The sequence below is a fragment of the Salvelinus fontinalis genome, chromosome 34 (assembly GCF_029448725.1).
Source record: "Salvelinus fontinalis isolate EN_2023a chromosome 34, ASM2944872v1, whole genome shotgun sequence".
Classification (NCBI taxonomy): domain Eukaryota; kingdom Metazoa; phylum Chordata; class Actinopteri; order Salmoniformes; family Salmonidae; genus Salvelinus; species Salvelinus fontinalis.
The window spans coordinates 1,160,349-1,180,328 of NC_074698.1; the positions used below are offsets into that span (position 1 = coordinate 1,160,349).

General features: G+C 47.6%; 1 protein-coding gene across 1 annotated transcript in view; it reads right to left on the reverse strand.

Annotated features, from left to right (window-relative positions):
- Positions 1-4,858, reverse strand: part of LOC129832826 (centrosomal protein of 112 kDa-like) — a 62,972-nt gene extending 58,114 nt beyond the window's left edge. Inside the window, exon 1 of the mRNA XM_055896860.1 lies at positions 4,667-4,858. Within this exon, the coding sequence (XP_055752835.1) occupies positions 4,667-4,729 (63 nt within the window). The 5' untranslated portion in view covers positions 4,730-4,858. The remainder of the gene's footprint in view (positions 1-4,666) is intronic.
- Between the last annotated feature and the right edge of the window lie 15,122 nt (positions 4,859-19,980).

Sequence of the window (19,980 nt, forward strand, 5' to 3'; positions counted from 1 at the left end):
GGAGAGAGAGCAGAGAAGAGGGAGAAGAGAGGAGAGAGAGCAGAGAAGAGGGAGAAGAGAGGAGAGAAGAGCAGAGAAGAGGGAGAAGAGAGGAGAGAGAGCAGAGAAGAGGGAGAAGAGAGGAGAGAAGAGCAGAGAAGAGGGAGAAGAGAGGAGAGAGAGCAGAGAAGAGGGAGAAGAGAGGAGAGAGAGCAGAGAAGAGGGAGAAGAGAGGACAGAGAGCAGAGAAGAGGGAGAAGAGAGGAGAGAGAGCAGAGAAGAGTGAGAAGAGAGGAGAGAAGAGCAGAGAAGAGGGAGAAGAGAGGAGAGAAGAGCAGAGAAGAGGGAGAAGAGAGGAGAGAGAGCAGAGAAGAGGGAGAAGAGAGGACAGAGAGCAGAGAAGAGGGAGAAGAGAGGAGAGAGAGCAGAGAAGAGGGAGAAGAGAGGAGAGAAGAGTAGAGAAGAGGGAGAAGAGAGGAGAGAAGAGCAGAGAAGGGGGAGAAGAGAGGACAGAGAGCAGAGAAGAGGGAGAAGAGAGGAGAGAAGAGCAGAGAAGAGGGAGAAGAGAGGACAGAGAGCAGAGAAGAGGGAGAAGAGAGGAGAGAGAGCAGAGAAGAGGGAGAAGAGAGGAGAGAGAGCAGAGAAGAGGGAGAAGAGAGGAGAGAAGAGCAGAGAAGAGGGAGAAGAGAGGAGAGAAGAGCAGAGAAGAGGGAGAAGAGAGGAGAGAAGAGCAGAGAAGAGGGAGAAGAGAGGAGAGAGAGCAGAGAAGAGGGAGAAGAGAGGAGAGAAGAGCAGAGAAGAGGGAGAAGAGAGGAGAGAAGAGCAGAGAAGAGGGAGAAGAGAGGAGAGAGAGCAGAGAAGAGGGAGAAGAGAGGACAGAGAGCAGAGAAGAGGGAGAAGAGAGGAGAGAGAGCAGAGAAGAGGGAGAAGAGAGGAGAGAAGAGCAGAGAAGAGGGAGAAGAGAGGAGAGAAGAGCAGAGAAGAGGGAGAAGAGAGGAGAGAGAGCAGAGAAGAGGGAGAAGAGAGGAGAGAGAGCAGAGAAGAGGGAGAAGAGAGGAGAGAAGAGCAGAGAAGAGGGAGAAGAGAGGAGAGAAGAGCAGAGAAGAGGGAGAAGAGAGGAGAGAAGAGCAGAGAAGAGGGAGAAGAGAGGAGAGAAGAGCAGAGAAGAGGGAGAAGAGAGGAGAGAAGAGCAGAGAAGAGGGAGAAGAGAGGAGAGAAGAGCAGAGAAGAGGGAGAAGAGAGGAGAGAAGAGCAGAGAAGAGGGAGAAGAGAGGAGAGAGAGCAGAGAAGAGGGAGAAGAGAGGAGAGAGAGCAGAGAAGAGGGAGAAGAGAGAAAACTACTCGCTCAGGCCCGTTGAAGCGCTCGAGCTGGGCTAGACACAGACAAATAATTGTTTACTGTACATTAGTTCAACTCAACTCTTCGTTCAACAGTCTTACTGGAATCCTCTCATTGAGTGGGAGTTATGGGAATGAGTGACTTAGCCGACCGCAGGGGGAGAGATTAGACTGATTTAGTCAGCGGGACCAGCCACATGAAAGCAACAAATGGTCCATTATTATGGGAACATCAGCTCTGGGCGTAATAATTATTTTGCTTATAGATTCTCCAGCATCTCGTCTGTAGCCTGGAGTGATATAATGACTCATTAACCCTGTCTTTCTCGTTATTCTTGTACCTTTATACCTAGTCTCATATCGAGGGCTTCATCCGACTGTACTGTACTGTAATTGGCCTGAACAGGCCGTCTTTAATTTCACAGGCTGGTTGGTAGCTCTGTTTAGGCTGGGTTTTCCTCACCTCAAAGTGAACATACAGAATGAAAGGCAGTCGCAGGGCCTCTCAGAGGCCGGCTGGCCATTTAGCAGTTCTCTATGACAGACATAGCGTGACACAATGAACTCACTAGGGCCTTAACAAGAACCAGAAAAAAGTGAACTGATGCACTCCCAGATCAGAAGCCACAAATAGTTAAATAATACCCAGAAGGGCATGATTGTGATTTAAATAATTTAGCTTTCAGTTATTGCCTGATTCTACTAGGATGTTAAGTACTTCTATGCATGAAAGAATAATAACAGTAGTAAAGATGTGTTTCCTGCTCCTAACTGGATTCAACTTGTTATTACAAGCCTTTCCCATGTTCAACCAGCAGCAGTGTTGAGATAAAGGGCTGGGGGAGCTCCCAAGGACCCCCACTGTTGCCTCATCATTAACCAGAGAAGAGAAACAAACCGGGCTGGGTTCAGAGGTCGCTCAGGAAGGCCACGCTCAGCAAGACCATTAAGCGGCCCGGATTTCAGAGACGCTAATTATCGAAGCTCAAAGGACCCTGTGTGTGTGTGTTGTATGAGTGTGTGTTTGTTCACACCGTGTGTGTGTGTGTTGTATGAGTGTGTGTTTGTTCACACCGTGTGTGTGTGTGTGTTGTATGAGTGTGTGTTTGTTCACACCGTGTGTGTGTGTGTTGTATGAGTGTGTGTTTGTTCACACCGTGTGTGTGTGTGTTGTATGAGTGTGTGTTTGTTCACACCGTGTGTGTGTGTGTGTTGTATGAGTGCGTGTTTGTGCACACCGTGTGTGTGCGTGTTGTGTGTGCGTGCATCCACACTGCATGTGTCTACCCTAGTGCCCTCAGGATAACGTATAGCGGCTTGCTATGTTTTAATTGGGATACTACTACCCATGCTGCAGTGCTCTCCCTGCGAGAGAGATCGGTGACCTCTGACAGACACTTAGGGGTTACACAGTGAGGGCAGCCTCCAAGGTTCAAAGGCCCTCTGTTTACATTCGATCCAGTCACCCCCAGGGCTCCTATGCATTAAAACCTATTTAGTCCCTACACAACGCCTTCGAAAGTCAAGCCGCTAACACACGCTACAAATACCAACAAATAGCCTGTTTTAATATGGTGGGTAGACTTCCTCTTAACTTAGAAATAAACACATGTAAAATGTCCTTAGAGCGTTGTGTTGTCATTGTGGAACCCATGGAACTGGGGTTTTCAGCAACAGAAGGCAGAGGAAGGGAGTTAAGTTGAACTCGTGAGAGCGTTAGTTACCCCTTCAAAACAGAGGATTCATCTTTCGCAGCCTCTGTTGACGGAAACTTTACCTCGCCACATAGCAAAGAGGAGCAAACACAGAGTGAACTTTCAACTACCACCGAGACACGTTTGATGTCGGGGCATTGTGCAACTTCATAAGCTCCTGTTCTCTCACAACATCTGCTTGTCAACCTCGCTTTCAACTCAACGCTGCTGCCCTCAAACGTGGACCCAAAACAGGGGGATTCAAAACAAAGAGAGTGAGAAAGACAAAAAATAGTTTCTTCTAAGGTCATGATTTAGCAATTAAAGCCTGTGATAGAATATGATATTTCACCCCTATTTTGTCAGATTGGGATAGATCTAATCTTCTTTGTTTTCAAACATAAAAACAGTGATTTGTGTTTTGGGTTCTTTTATACTGTCCAGCTAAAAGGCGCTTTGAAGCCGCAGTCTGAAATCTGGGAATCTTTTCAACGGTCATTTCAATTCTTTATATTTTTGCTTAAAAAACTAATCTCAGGCTGTGGCTTTAAAGCCTTCCACATGTCCAAACAGAGAAAGACGAGAGAGAGAGAGAGAGAGAAAGGGTAGAATGGGGGGAATAATGGAGAAGAGGAGGAATGGCCTAGTGGTTTTGATTCATGAACAGAGAGGAGAGTTCCTCTGGCTTTAACTGCTCTCAGTCTGAGGAGATTAGGTTTAATGTTAAACATATGGTCCTGGCCAGAGAGGAGAACCTTCAAACAACACTCCTGACGTCATGGCGAGGGAAGGGGAGGAGCGGGAGAGAGAAAGAGAGGGGGGGGAGAAAGAACAAGTGTGTGCATGAGCATGTGTGTGCATGTGTGGGTGTATGTGTGCATGTGTGAGACACCTGAAAGGTACCTAAAAGCCTCATATCTTCCAGCCAATCCCACCTGGGTTCCGTATTGCTGTATGCAAGGCGGTGCAATTACATAAATAGGATTCTATATATGGATTAAAGGCAAATCTGAACATTGTGAAACAACTAGAATCAAACAGTAAAGTCTACCTCTTGGGTATAAAACCTGGCTAACTAACTGGGCCAGGTTTCCACACCACCTGTGAAGTGCCTGGACCAAAGCCTGGCTAACCCTCGCCTCAGACGCCTCTGGATGTGGACAGAGAGAGACAGAGAGAGACAGAGAGACAGAGAGAGAGAGAGAGAGAGAGAGAGAGAGAGAGAGAGAGAGAGAGAGAGAGAGAGAGAGAGAGAGAGAGACAGAGAGAGAGAGACAGAGAGAGAGTTGAAAGAAAGAGAGAAAGAGAGAGAAAGAGAGAGAGTTGAAAGAAAGAGAGAGAGAGAGAGTTGAAAGAAAGAGAGAAAGAGAGAGTTGAAAGAAAGAGAGAAAGAGAGAAAGAGAGAGAGAAAGAGAGAGAGAGAGTTGAAAGAAAGAAAATGTAGATGTAGATGAATTTGTCTGCAGCATTACGTTAAACTTGGTGTGTGGTATATGTGTGTGTGTTGTAAAAGTGTGTGTGTGTTTGTGTTTAAGCAGGGAAGGAAGGGGGGAGTGTATATTTTTTCTCACAGCTCCCCACTGAACGTTTGTGGGCTTTTTTCAAACAAATCTTCCAAAAAAGAAGGTCAAAAAAAGGAAAAGAGAAGTGTTTACCTGAGCAGACTTGGCAAGCTTCTGACTGTATTCCTTCTCAATCTGCTTTAGCCTGGTGTTCATCTGCAACACAAAGTGGAGAGAGTGAGGGAGAGAGATGCATACAGACACACACGAGAGAGAGAGAGAGGGAGAGAGTGGGGAAGAGATGCATACAGACACACACGAGAGAGAGAGAGAGAGGGAGAGAGTGAGGGAGAGAGATGCATACAGACACACACGAGAGAGAGGGGAGAGAGATGCATACAGACACACACGAGAGAGAGAGGGAGAGAGTGAGGGAGAGAGATGCATACAGACACACACGAGAGAGAGAGGGAGAGAGTGAGGGAGAGAGATGCATACAGACACACACGAGAGAGAGAGGGAGAGAGTGAGGGAGAGAGATGCATACAGACACACACGAGAGAGAGAGGGAGAGAGTGAGGGAGAGAGATGCATACAGACACACACGAGAGAGAGAGGGAGAGAGTGAGGGAGAGAGATGCATAGAGACACACACGAGATAGAGGGAGAGAGTGAGGAAGAGATGCATACAGACACACACGAGAGAGAGAGGGAGAGAGTGAGGGAGAGAGATGCATACAGACACACACGAGAGAGAGAGTGAGAGAGTGAGGAAGAGAGATGCATACAGACACACACGAGAGAGAGAGGGAGAGAGTGAGGAAGAGAGATGCATAGAGACACACACGAGAGAGAGAGAGAGAGTGAGGGAGAGAGATGCATACAGACACACACGAGAGAGAGAGGAAGAGAGTGAGGAAGAGAGATGCATACAGACACACACGAGAGAGAGAGGGAGAGAGTGAGGAAGAGAGATGCATAGAGACACACACGAGAGAGAGAGGGAGAGAGTGAGGAAGAGAGATGCATAGAGACACACACGAGAGAGAGAGAGAGAGAGTGAGGGAGAGAGATGCATAGAGACACACACGAGAGAGAGAGGGAGAGTGAGGAAGAGAGATGCATACAGACACACACGAGAGAGAGGGAGAGAGTGAGGGAGAGAGATGCATACAGACACACACGAGAGATAGAGGGAGAGAGTGAGGGAGAGAGATGCATACAGACACACACGAGGAAGAGAGATGCATACAGACAAACACGAGGGAGAGAGGGAGAGAGATGCATACAGACACACACGAGAGAGAGAGGGAGAGAGATGCATAGAGACACACACGAGAGAGAGAGGGAGAGAGATGCATAGAGACACACACGAGAGAGAGAGGGAGAGAGATGCATAGAGACACACACGAGGGAGAGAGGGAGAGAGATGCATAGAGACACACACGAGAGAGAGAGGGAGAGAGATGCATAGAGACACACACGAGAGAGAGAGGGAGAGAGATGCATAGAGACACACACGAGGGAGAGAGGGAGAGAGATGCATACAGACACACACGAGAGAGAGAGGGAGAGAGATGCATAGAGACACACACACGAGAGAGAGAGGGAGAGAGTGAGGAAGAGAGATGCATAGAGACACACACGAGAGAGAGAGGGAGAGAGATGCATACAGACACACACGAGAGAGAGAGGGAGAGAGATGCATAGAGACACACACACGAGAGAGAGGGAGAGAGAGAGGGAGAGAGATGCATAGAGACACACACACGAGAGAGAGAGGGAGAGTGAGGAAGAGAGATGCATAGAGACACACACACGAGAGAGAGAGGGAGAGAGTGAGGAAGAGAGATGCATAGAGACACACACGAGAGAGAGAGAGAGAGGAAGAGAGATGGATACAGACACACACGAGAGAGAGGGAGAGAGTGAGGGAGAGAGATGCATAGAGACACACACGAGAGAGAGAGAGAGAGAGTGAGGAAGAGAGATGCATAGAGACACACACGAGAGAGAGAGAGAGAGAGAGGAAGAGAGATGCATAGAGACACACACGAGAGAGAGAGGGAGAGAGTGAGGAAGAGAGATGCATAGAGACACACACGAGAGAGAGAGGGAGAGAGTGAGGAAGAGAGATGCATAGAGACACACACGAGAGAGAGAGAGAGAGTGAGGAAGAGAGATGCATAGAGACACACACGAGAGAGAGGGAGAGAGTGAGGAAGAGAGATGCATAGAGACACACACGAGAGAGAGAGAGAGAGGAAGAGAGATGCATACAGACACACACGAGAGAGAGGGAGAGAGTGAGGGAGAGAGATGCATAGAGACACACACGAGAGAGAGAGAGAGAGTGAGGAAGAGAGATGCATAGAGACACACACGAGAGAGAGGGAGAGAGTGAGGAAGAGAGATGCATAGAGACACACACGAGAGAGAGAGGGAGAGAGAGTGAGGAAGAGAGATGCATACAGACACACACGAGAGAGAGAGAGAGAGGAAGAGAGATGCATACAGACACACACGAGAGAGAGAGAGAGAGGAAGAGAGATGCATACAGACACACACGAGAGAGAGAGGGAGAGAGAGGAAGAGAGATGCATACAGACACACACGAGAGAGAGAGGGAGAGAGAGGAAGAGAGATGCATAGAGACACACACGAGAGAGAGAGGGAGAGAGTGAGGAAGAGAGATGCATACAGACACACACGAGAGAGAGAGGGAGAGAGTGAGGAAGAGAGATGCATAGAGACACACACGAGAGAGAGGGAGAGAGTGAGGAAGAGAGATGCATACAGACACACACGAGAGAGAGGGAGAGAGTGAGGGAGAGAGATGCATAGAGACACACACGAGAGAGAGAGAGAGAGTGAGGAAGAGAGATGCATAGAGACACACACGAGAGAGAGGGAGAGAGTGAGGAAGAGAGATGCATAGAGACACACACGAGAGAGAGGGAGAGAGTGAGGAAGAGAGATGCATAGAGACACACACGAGAGAGAGAGGGAGAGAGTGAGGAAGAGAGATGCATACAGACACACACGAGAGATAGAGGGAGAGAGTGAGGAAGAGAGATGCATAGAGACACACACGAGAGAGAGAGGGAGAGAGTGAGGAAGAGAGATGCATACAGACACACACGAGAGATAGAGGGAGAGAGTGAGGAAGAGAGATGCATAGAGACACACACGAGAGAGAGAGGGAGAGAGTGAGGGAGAGAGATGCATACAGACACACACGAGAGAGAGAGGAAGAGAGATGCATACAGACACACACGAGAGAGAGAGAGAGAGAGTGAGGAAGAGAGATGCATACAGACACACACGAGAGAGAGAGAGAGAGAGAGAGATGCATACAGACACACACGAGAGAGAGAGAGTGAGGAAGAGATTGAAAGACAGTGAGGGGTTTGAAATTGGACCTGTTTGTAGGAAGTGCACACACACACACACACACACACACACACACACACACACACACACACACACACACACACACACACACACACACACACACACACACACACACACACACACGCACACACACACACACGCACACACACGCACACATTGACCCCTGTCTCTTGGCAGTGTCCCCCTGCCTGCCTGTCGCTGGGCTGGCGTTACTCTGGGCACAGCGCCAGGCTCCACGCCCCTGTGGCAGCAGCAGCCAGTGAGTGGCCCGGCGGGCACACCGCTCCCTCTGATGCCCTGCCAACTATTCATCACTTAACAGGAAGAGGGGGAGAAATCAGCCACGGCTGCCAATTATCATGGAAAAACAGAAGGAAACTGGGACAGGAGAGACAACATGGAGGAAGAACATACAGACCAACAGACACAATGTGTTAAAGGCAGATGGAAACAGACAGACAGACAGATGGAAGGACAGATTGACAGACAGAGAAAATGTGATAAAGGCAGACAGCCAGGAGTGTTTTTAACTTGTGCTTTCTGGGTTTTATTCTTCGTCCACTTGGAAAGGTCATTAACAACCAGCTAGAACCACACATAGATAAGAGATTTCACAATAAGCAACCAATTACTATCTCTACATTATGACTCGTCATTGAGATAAATATGTAGATATCGCCTCAACATCAACTTTATATAGCTCTGATGTCACAGACATGCCTGTGCAGGTTCAGTGTCAGTCTGGTCTTTCTACACCTCCACTGTGACTGGTTCTGTTCTAACACTCCCTCTCTCTCCCTCCCCCCTCTCTCTCGCTCTCCCTCCCCCCTTTTTCTCTCCCTCCCCACCTCTCTTTCCCTCCTCTCTCTCTCTCGCTCCCCCCTCTTTCTCGCTCCCCCCTACCTCTCTCTCTCACCCCCCCCTCTCTCTCTCTCTCTCACCCCCCCCCCTCTCTCTCTCTCTCACTACCCCCTCTCTCTCTCTCTCTCACTACCCCCTCTCTCTCCCCTCTTGCTCTCTCTCTCTCTTTCTTTCTCTCTCTCTCTCCCCCTCTTGCTCTCTCCCCCCTCTGTCTCTTTCTCTCTGAAAGTTGAAACACTGCCGAAATACAGGATGACTCAAGCACAGAGGACCGGCGAGATTCCACAGGTCAGTCCTGACAACAGATAAGTACAGTCTAAACATCACCCTTTCAGACCAGCTCTCTTCTGGTGGCACTGACAGACAGACATATTAAGAGACAGACTCTCTGTAATGCTCTGTATTAGCAAACACACCCCTAAAAACCCATCAACGCCATGGGCCTGGCCCTGCTCCCAACACTTCCTGACAAACGGCAAAGGAACAGCGGGCCACTGTCGAATGGACACACCTGTCACCACAGATACAGGCAGCCGTCACCACGGATACGGCTCTTGTATGTCTTCCTGTCTGTCTGTTTGGCTTTGAACGTCTCTCGTCTGTCTCTCGGCCTCTCTAGGGGCCTTACCGGCTGATGAGAGAGAGAGAACAAAGCCAGGCGAGAACGACAGAAGAGAAATAAAGGAGAAGAAAAGACAGGAAAAAAAAAACACTGTCGGCCCTAAATGTTCCTCCTGCACCTGACAGACAGGCAGACTGACACGGCGGCCCTAAATGTTCCTCCTGCACCTGACAGACAGGCAGACTGACACGGCGGCCCTAAATGTTCCTCCTGCACCTGACAGACAGGCAGACTGACACGGCGGCCCTAAATGTTCCTCCTGCACCTGACAGACAGGCAGACTGACACGGCGGCCCTAAATGTTCCTCCTGCACCTGACAGACAGGCAAACTGACACGGCGGCCCTAAATGTTCCTCCTGCACCTGACAGACAGGCAGACTGACACGGCGGCCCTAAATGTTCCTCCTGCACCTGACAGACAGGCAGACTGACACGGCGGACCTAAATGCTCCTCCTGCACCTGACAGACAGGCAGACTGACACGGCGGCCCTAAATGTTCCTCCTGCACCTGAGAGACAGGCAGACTGACACGGCGGCCCTAAATGTTCCTCCTGCACCTGACAGACAGGCAGACTGACACTGCGGCCCTAAATGTTCCTCCTGCACCTGACAGACAGGCAGACTGACACGGCGGCCCTAAATGTTCCTCCTGCACCTGACAGACAGGCAGACTGACACGGCGGCCCTAAATGTTCCTCCTGCACCTGACAGACAGGCAGACTGACACGGCGGCCCTAAATGTTCCTCCTGCACCTGACAGACAGGCAGACTGACACGGCGGCCCTAAATGTTCCTCCTGCACCTGACAGACAGGCAGACTGACACGGCGGCCCTAAATGTTCCTCCTGCACCTGACAGACAGGCAGACTGACACGGCGGCCCTAAATGTTCCTCCTGCACCTGACAGACAGGCAGACTGACACGGCGGCCCTAAATGTTCCTCCTGCACCTGACAGACAGGCAGACTGACACGGCGGCCCTAAATGTTCCTCCTGCACCTGACAGACAGGCAGACTGACACGGCGGCCCTAAATGTTCCTCCTGCACCTGACAGACAGGCAGACTGACACGGCGGCCCTAAATGTTCCTCCTGCACCTGACAGACAGGCAGACTGACACGGCGGCCCTAAATGTTCCTCCTGCACCTGACAGACAGGCAGACTGACACGGCGGCCCTAAATGATCCTCCTGCACCTGACAGACAGGCAGACTGACAAGGCGGCCCTAAATGTTCCTCCTGCACCTGACAGACAGGCAGACTGACACGGCGGCCCTAAATGTTCCTCCTGCACCTGACAGACAGGAAGACTGACACGGCCAGCCATTCCCCCAGCCTGCCTTTGTTGCGATAGAGACGGTTCCTGCATTGACTCCAGCCTGATTAAAGTCCACTGTTGGGCTAAGTGTGTACGTGTGTGTCTGCTTTCACACATACGGTTTTAGTCTAATGAAAAACAAACTCTTTATGATAACCCACACACAAACTCATGGGAATATAGAACACTATATATATCTAAAACCACAGGAAAACCGTAGACTAATGCATAAAGGTATCTACTATATATCCAATACACATTAATAGTGTTTCTATTCTGAGACAACAGTGAACACACAGAAAGACCCTCAGGTCTAAAGTAGACTAACGATATGTAAGAATGTAGTGTGTGTGGTGGGTGTGGGTGAGTATGTGTCTGTCCTTGTGTGTGTGTGTGTGTGAAACAGTATGGCGAGAGTGTGTGTGCATATGTGTGTGTACTTTAAAGTGGACTACCTGCACAGCCTGCCAAAAGCGTCTTAGCGCTGAAGGCTCTTTGAGGCCGTATCAGACTCTTCAATCGCTTAATAATCCTGGCTGGCGTGGAGCGGTGAGCGGCTGAGGCTGCCTTTGAAGTGTGTGTGTGAGGAACAGTGGAAGTGGATCTGAAGGCAGGAGCATGCACCGCTTACCAGAACTTAATTAACAATCTGCAGCTGGAACCGGGCCAGACTCTCTCTCTCACACACACACACCAAGGTACAGACAGGTGTACTGCACTTTCTCTTTCCTTGGAAGAGGGCGTTGTATTGTTGCAGGAGAAGGAGGGGGCAGCTTCGGGAAAACAGCTCCACATCATGGTTTGCCAGAGGTTAATCATTTCCTTGTGTTTCCTTAGCTAAGTCACAAAACACATACCGTTTATTGCATTGTATACATCACATGCTGGAGACAGCCCTTTTGGAAAAACCACATGATTTCACATGTTACATTTCCACGTGAAACTTTATTATACATTTACATTTGAGTCATTTAGCATACGCTCTTATCCAGCTCGACTTACAGTAGTGAGTTCATTCATTTTCGTACTGGTCACCATAGAACCATGTGTTTTTGGAACACTTCACATTAGTGATGGGGGGAAAAGATGTATACAGTTACATATGGCAATAGTATTTTGGCGATAATATATAGAGTATTGACTTGTTAGGTAGTGTTAGTTAGTGCCAGTCGGCTGTACCTGCGCAGAAACTCAGTTTTGTTCCTCCTATAGCTTCTCCATCTATCACTTTTATTTCCATGACTGGTTTTTATCATGGCTCTCTCTTGTCTCTCGGCAGCAGACATACGGTGCATTCGGAAAGTATTCAGACCCCTTAACTTTCCCACATTTTGTTACGTTACAGCCTTATTCTAACATGGATTAAATACATTTTCTTCCGCATTAATCTACACACAATACCCCATAAAGACAAAAGCGAAAATTGTTTTTTAGAATAAAAAATAAAAATAAATAAATAATGTAAAACAGAAATACCTTAAGTATTACAAGTTACATAAGTATTCAGAGCCTTTGCTATGAGACTCGAAATTGAGCTCAGTTTCCATTGATCATCCTTGAGATGTTTCTACAGCTTGATTTGAGTACACCTGTGGTAAATTCAATTGATTGAACATGATTTGGAAAGACACACATCTGTCTATATAAGGTCCCACAGTTGACAGTGCATGTCAGAGCAAAAACCAAGCCAATAGGTTGAAGGAATTGTCCGTAGAGCTCCGAGACAGGATTGTGTCGAGGCACAGATCTGGGGAAGGGTACAAAAACTTTCTGCAGCATTGAAGCTCCCCAAGAACACCATGGCCTCCATCATTCTTAAGTGGAAGAACTTTGGAACCACCAAGACTCTTCCGAGAGCTGGTTGCCTGGCCAAACTGAACAATTGGGGGAGAAGGGCCTTGGTCAGGTAGGTGAGCAAGAACCCAACGGTCACTCTGACAGAGCTTCAAAGTTCCTCTGTAGAGATGGGAGAACCTTCCAGAAGGACAACCATCTCTGCAGCACTCCACCAATTAGACCTTTATGGTAGTGGTTAGACGGAAGCCACTCCTCAGTAGAAGGCACATGACAGCCTGCTTGGAGTTTGCCAAAAGGCACCTAAAGGCACCTGGCACCATCCCTGTTTTTCAGCGGCAGGTTCTGGGAGACTAGTCAGGATCAAGGGAAAGATGAATAGAGCAAAGTACAGAGAGATCCATGACAAAAACCTGCTCCAGAGCGCTCAGGACCTCAGACTGGGGAGAAGGTTCACCTTCCAACAGGACAACGACCCTAAGCACACAGCTAAGACAACGCAGGAGTGGCTTCGGGACAAGTCTCTGAATGTCCTTGAGAGGTCCAGCCAGAGCCCGGACTTGAACCCGATTGAACATCTCTGGAGACCCGACGTTCCCCATCCAACCTGACAGAGCTTGAGAGGATCTACAGAGAAGAATGGGAGAAACTTCCCACAGGTGTGCCAAGCTTGTAGCGTCATACCCAAGAAGACTCAGGGCATTAATCACTGCCAAAGGTGCTTCAACAATGTACTGAGTAAATGTTCTGAATACTTATGTAAACGTGATATTTAATTTTCTAAAAAACAGTTTTTGCTTTGTCATTATGGGGTAATGTGTGTAGATTAATGAGGGGAAAAAAACATTTTAATACATGTTAGAATAAGGCTGTAACGTAACAAAATTTGGAAAAAGTCTGAATACTTTCTGAATTCACTGTATAGTGAGCAATATGTTTGAAATATCAAATCGCAATACAAATGCAGTATTGAATCGCAATACATATCGTATCACATGTAAGTATTGTGATATCGTATCATGAGGTCCTTGGCAATTCCTAACCCTACATCACGTGATGATATTTCAAGATTGGATTTTCACGTGATCACATAACCTTTTACATGTGGATTTCTGAGGCGATGCCCTGCAAACAAACATTTGTCGTAGGATACACACACAGACAGTGAGTTTAACATATTTGACATACATACATTACATTGTGCATGTTTATTTATACAGTAACTATTATCACCTGGGATTTGAACTCACAATCTCTTAGTTCACTGCATTTCCATCTTCCTGCTACGTCACCATGTCTGTGTCAATGACTGATTTCACCTCTATTCCTACACTTTGGATTGAAGTAAAGTCAATCTCAGCTTTGTTAAAAATACACCAAAGAAAAGTTATTATATTTATCATCGTGATTCAGGCGTAACATTAAGCAGAATAATATGCACCACCAACAGATTACACAGAAAACTCCTCAAATTGCTGAAATAAGTAAATTAATTCAACGAGAGAAGAGTCAGATGGTGAATGGATGAAAATAGCAGTGCAGATGGCACTCTTTTGCTAAGTACAGAGATGTGTTATAGATAATGAATGTGTAGAGGAATGCTACAGACTTTGCGGCGCAGCAGAAAGATCAGCCTACACCAAACCCAGAGGTTGTGAGTTCAAATCCCAGTTGGCGTCATAATGAAAAGTCAGTCTTAAGTGATCAAGTCAAATGTAATCATATTGACATTGATACAAGATTTTTTTGACACTATTTTAGCTGAACAGCATACCATGTACTTTAAAACCCGCATACAATGTCATTCCCTTACAAAAATAACCCACATGTGAAATCACATTTTCACATGTGAAATGCTGGGCATAAATGTTCACATGTATGAAAAAGAGACATGTGAGGTCAGTTGTTCACGTGTCACATTTACAGTTCTCATGTTAACACCACCTTTTCACGTGAGTAGAATAACATGCAGATTTACATGTAAAATGTGCAGTTTCACATGTAAAAAAACATTCATACGTGAAAATCTAACTCTCACATGTGGAATTGCATTTTGTATCCCCATGTTGTCACATTTATTTCACATGAGATCATGCTTTCACATGTGTAGTTACATGTTATCACATTAACTTCACATGTGAAATTCATTTGTTTTTTTCTGTAAAGGAGGATATTTCTTCCGCATGGAACTTTTTGTTCAGGAATGTTTTAGAGAGATACCTGGGCTTAGCTACGCTTGGACAACAACAAAATGACAGGATACTACATGATTCACGAGAGGCCGGCTAGCATAAAGGTGATGTCATTGCAGTAAGAGTGGGTGGAAAAGATGGTATGATTGACAGGTACACGGATAAAGGGGTGGGGCTAGGTACTTTCCATATGACTGTTATCTCCAAGGTGACTTTATAAACTGATGAAACCCAAAATAAAACCTGCTAACACTATACTTCTGCTGACCTTATGTACATACATACAGCATTCATAAAGCCTTTATGAATACTACATAACATGTTATAACAGAAACCACAAACTGGTATCAGCATCATAAAGACCTTATAAACAAGAACATAAACGTATACCGAAAGACTGATTTGTAAACGTTACGGAGGGAACAACGACTAGTGGTGTCCCAGGTATGAGTTGTCTCAGTGATCTATAGGCCTTTCAACACTACGGTGAGTGACAGGAACAGATTCCTCTGAATCTACCTAACACACGTCTCTGGCAGCAATTTCAGTTACATTTGCGAGGGAGAGGACTCCGGGTGATGTTATTTGCTTGTTTGTCTGTAATTACTGTGTACAAGTGTGGGTGTGTGTGTGTGTGAGAGAGAGACCGTGTGTATATGTGTGTGTGTGTGAGAGAGAGACCGTGTGTATATGTGTGTGTAAGCGCCTCTTGAACTGTCACGGCAGTAATTAGAAGAGTTTTCATTTTCCATTTCACAGCCTCCCATCATTGGTTCCGTCACTTCAAATTCCTCCTAACAGGCACTGCTGCACCCACTTAATACATATCTCACGCATGCACACAAGTCTACACATGGATGACTCAGTGCCTGAACACATCTGCCTGTCTTAGACTAGGAGGGTGTGTCTGCATGGTATTAGCTGTTCCAGGCATTAGAACATAGCAGAGTCTCATCATGTGATGCGTGACTTCCTACAGTGTGTTCATCACCAAAGGCCTGTTCAGTAAATAGGGTCAGACACGTGAGGTATGGTGGTAGTGGTACAAAGAAGAGGAAGCTCCTGGGTAGTACACACACTGGTCTGGTGTGGGTGCTTTTCTACATGCATGCTCAAGATATAGCTAGGTGTTTAAACACTTTTCTCAGTCCTGGGCTTGGTGAGGGTGACCGTATGCTAATGTCAGTCTTTACATTTACATTTGAGTCATTTAGCAGACACTCTTATCCAGAGCAATTAGGGTTAAGTGTCTTGCTCAAGGGCACATAGACAGATTCGAAGAAGCAAACTTTCGGTTACTAACCCAACGCTAGGCTACCTGCCTTCAGAGAGCAAAATCTCTCTTTCTACCTCTCTTTTTCTTTCTACCTAGCTATCGCTCAGTCTCTTTAACTCAATTCCTGTGTTTATATCAGGTGGAACCACTTGGAATACACCGTTTGATTTTCATATTGGGCTCTCCTTTTAACTCTTTCCCTTTAAATCCCTCTCTTTTTAACTCTCTCTTCTTTGAGCCTGTCTAGAGTTGTGTGGGGAGGGTGTGTGTCACCTTTATTAAGGTGGGTCAACGTGGCAGACAGGGGGTGACAGAGGGGACAAGAGAGGGGCGCAGACAGGGGTCCATAAATGCATCTGTGTACAGATTTAGGGGGCGAGTGGGGATGTGTATATCAGCTTCTCTGTGACGGCCACTGAAGTCTTAAAGTGGTCGGACCACCTGCGGGTTATTCCATTAGATGACCCCGGGGGTCGGACCACCTCCAGGTTGTTCCATTAGATGACCCCGGGGGTCGGACCACCGACAGGTTGTTCCATTAGATGACCCCGGGGGTCGGACCACCTCCAGGTTGTTCCATTAGATGACCCCGGGGGTCGGACCACCTCCAGGTTGTTCCATTAGATAACCACGGGGGTCAGACCACCTCCAGGTTGTTCCATTAGATGACCCCGGGGGTCGGACCACCTCCAGGTTGTTCCATTAGATGACCCCGGGGGTCGGACCACCTCCAGGTTGTTCCATTAGATGACCCCGGGGGTCGGACCACCTGCAGGTTGTTCCATTAGATGACCCCGGGGGTCGGACCACCTCCAGGTTGTTCCATTAGATGACCCCGGGGGTCGGACCACCTGCAGGTTGTTCCATTAGATGACCCCGGGGAAGCTTGCCTGAGCAGAGGGCTGCGGTACAAGAGACAGATGAGCTTAAACAGGATCAATGGGACAGGAGAGCAGAGGGGGAGGAAGCAAGAGGAGAAAGGTCTAGTTGGAGAAACGTTGTTTTAGCCATATGCAGGGCTGAGGAGAGGATGCTCCTCTCTCTCCTCCTCTTCACGTGTCGCTTTTCTGTTCTTTCTCCATCTCATCTTCTTCTCTAAATGTCCCTCCAGAGTTGTGTTCAAAAGCCCACTGACTGTAATCTACAACATTCTCTACAGGACAGGAGCTGTCTGCCTTGATTCATGCGATTGAGAGACCATGCCGTTCCTCTCCAACGACATCAACAACTTCCTGCCATGTCTGAGACAGAGAGCTGCAATATGTTTTTGGGGGACTGGCAAAAGTCTTTGCTCTGTCTCTTTCATCTGTCTGAGTCATTATCTCTGCTGCTGCTTCCAAGGCCCACAGCAAAGACCGGGTCCCCATGAGATGCACACACACATATACCGTATGTATGCACGAACGCAATCACCCATAGCACACACACATGTTATATCTCCCCTCATCCATAAACAACACAACAGCTCTAACTTTCATCTTCACACCCCCCTCTTCTAAATCAGATGTTCTGCTGACACACCTCCATCCCTGTCTGTTACTCTGAGGTGATCCTCATCCCTGTCTGTTACTCTGAGGTGATCCTCATCCCTGTCTGTTACCCTGAGGTGATCCTCATCCCTGTCTGTTACCCTGAGGTGATCCTCATCCCTGTCTGTTACCCTGAGGTGATCCTCATCCCTGTCTGTTACTCTGAGGTGATCCTCATCCCTGTCTATTACTCTGAGGTGATCCTCATCACTGTCTGTTACTCTGAGGTGATCCTCATCCCTGTCTGTTACTCTGAGGTGATCCTCATCCCTGTCTGTTACTCTGAGGTGATCCTCATCCCTGTCCGTTACTCTGAGGTGATCCTCATCCCTGTCCGTTACTCTGAGGTGATCCTCATCCCTGTCCGTTATTCTGAGGTGATCCTCATCCCTGTCCGTTACTCTGAGGTGATCCTCATCCCTGTCCGTTACTCTGAGGTGATCCTCATCCCTGTCCGTTACTCTGAGGTGATCCTCATCCCTGTCTGTTACTCTGAGGTGATCCTCATCCCTGTCTGTTACCCTGAGGTGATCCTCATCCCTGTCTGTTACTCTGAGGTGATCCTCATCCCTGTCTGTTACTCTGAGGTGATCCTCATCCCTGTCCGTTACTCTGAGGTGATCCTCATCCCTGTCCGTTACTCTGAGGTGATCCTCATCCCTGTCCGTTATTCTGAGGTGATCCTCATCCCTGTCTGTTACTCTGAGGTGATCCTCATCCCTGTCTGTTACTCTGAGGTGATCCTCATCCCTGTCTGTTACTCTGGGATGATCCTCATCCCTGTCTGTTACTCTGAGGTGATCCTCATCCCTGTCTGTTACCCTGAGGTGATCCTCATCCCTGTCTGTTACTCTGAGGTGATCCTCATCCCTGTCTATTACTCTGAGGTGATCCTCATCCCTGTCTGTTACTCTGAGGTGATCCTCATCCCTGTCTGTTACTCTGAGGTGATCCTCATCCCTGTCTGTTACTCTGAGGTGATCCTCATCCCTGTCCGTTATTCTGAGGTGATCCTCATCCCTGTCTGTTACTCTGGGATGATCCTCATCCCTGTCTGTTACTCTGAGGTGATTGCAGGACATCTTCTCTGATCATTCCCTCCTCTGTTTGTCTATATAATCCATGACCAGGAACAATGGGATTTGGTGTATCTCCAAATGGCAGAGAACCAGACAGTGGAGAGAGGCTGTTGGTTGAGGCGGAACAACAGGGATGAGAACAAATATACAGCACCACCATCTTCTGGCTGACAGAAGAACAGGACTCACACACTAGCTACTTCCAACCCTGCAAGACTCAGTGATACACCAGCTAAAACCCTCTAACACTGTGGTGATTACATAGCCCAGTGGGTACAGTGCATTTGGAAAGTATTCAGACCCCTTGACCTTTTTAAACATTGTGTTACTTTACAGCCTTATTCTAAAATGGATTCAATAGTTCTTACCCCTCATCAATCTACACACAACACGCCATAATGACAAAGTAAAAACAGGTTTTTAGATATTTTGGGGAAAAAAAACTGAAATAATAAATAAATACCACATAATGTCACATCTGACAGTGTATTCACGTTGCTTTTTAGTTGTCCATCAGCAACGTGACTGACCAGGAACAAACAGTGATCTCTAGTCATGGCCAATATGCCACAACAATTCTGCATGAACCTTGATGGAAAAATACATTGTCTTAACATCCATAACTGTGTGTAACCACATTACCAGTCAGACAGTCTACTGTTCCTCTAAATCTAGGACTACACATATGTGTGTGTGTGTGTGTGTGTGTGTGTGTGTGTGTGTGTGTGTGTGTGTGTGTGTGTGTGTGTGTGTGTGTGTGTGTGTGTGTGTGTGTGTGTGTGTGTGTGTGTGTGTGTGTGTGTGTGTGTGTGTGTGTGAGTGAGTGAGTGAGTGAGTGAGAGAGAGAGAGAAAGAGAGAGAGAGAGAGAGAGAGAAAGAGAGTCCATCTTCTCACAATGAAAGGCCTGGCAGCTCCATCTTCTCCTCCTTTCTTCCATCTCTCCTTCCTTCCCGTTGTCATAGCCGAGGAAACCTAAATTAACCACGGTGTTTGTGTACCACAGACCTCGGCGGGGACCGTGGAGGCCAGGTGTCATTACCGTTAGCCAGATGAGAGTACAGAGAGCTACGCCAGCTAGATACACAGGGTGAACCAACACACAGACTGACACATAGGAAGACTCTGATTATCTCTCCCTCTCTGTCTGGGTTTTACCACGGCTGGTCTCCATGAAGGAGAGAGCAGTGGAGGAGACTGGAGCAGAACAAAAGGGTGGAAGTGGAGGAGTGTGAGGAAAGGACACACACATGGCACACACACACACACAAGCATGCATACAAATGTGCACGCCACGCACGCACCCACACCCACACGCACACGCACACCCACACAGCCCTCTGCATCAGCTACATAACAGTCATCCGTTCCCTGCTCAAGGCCT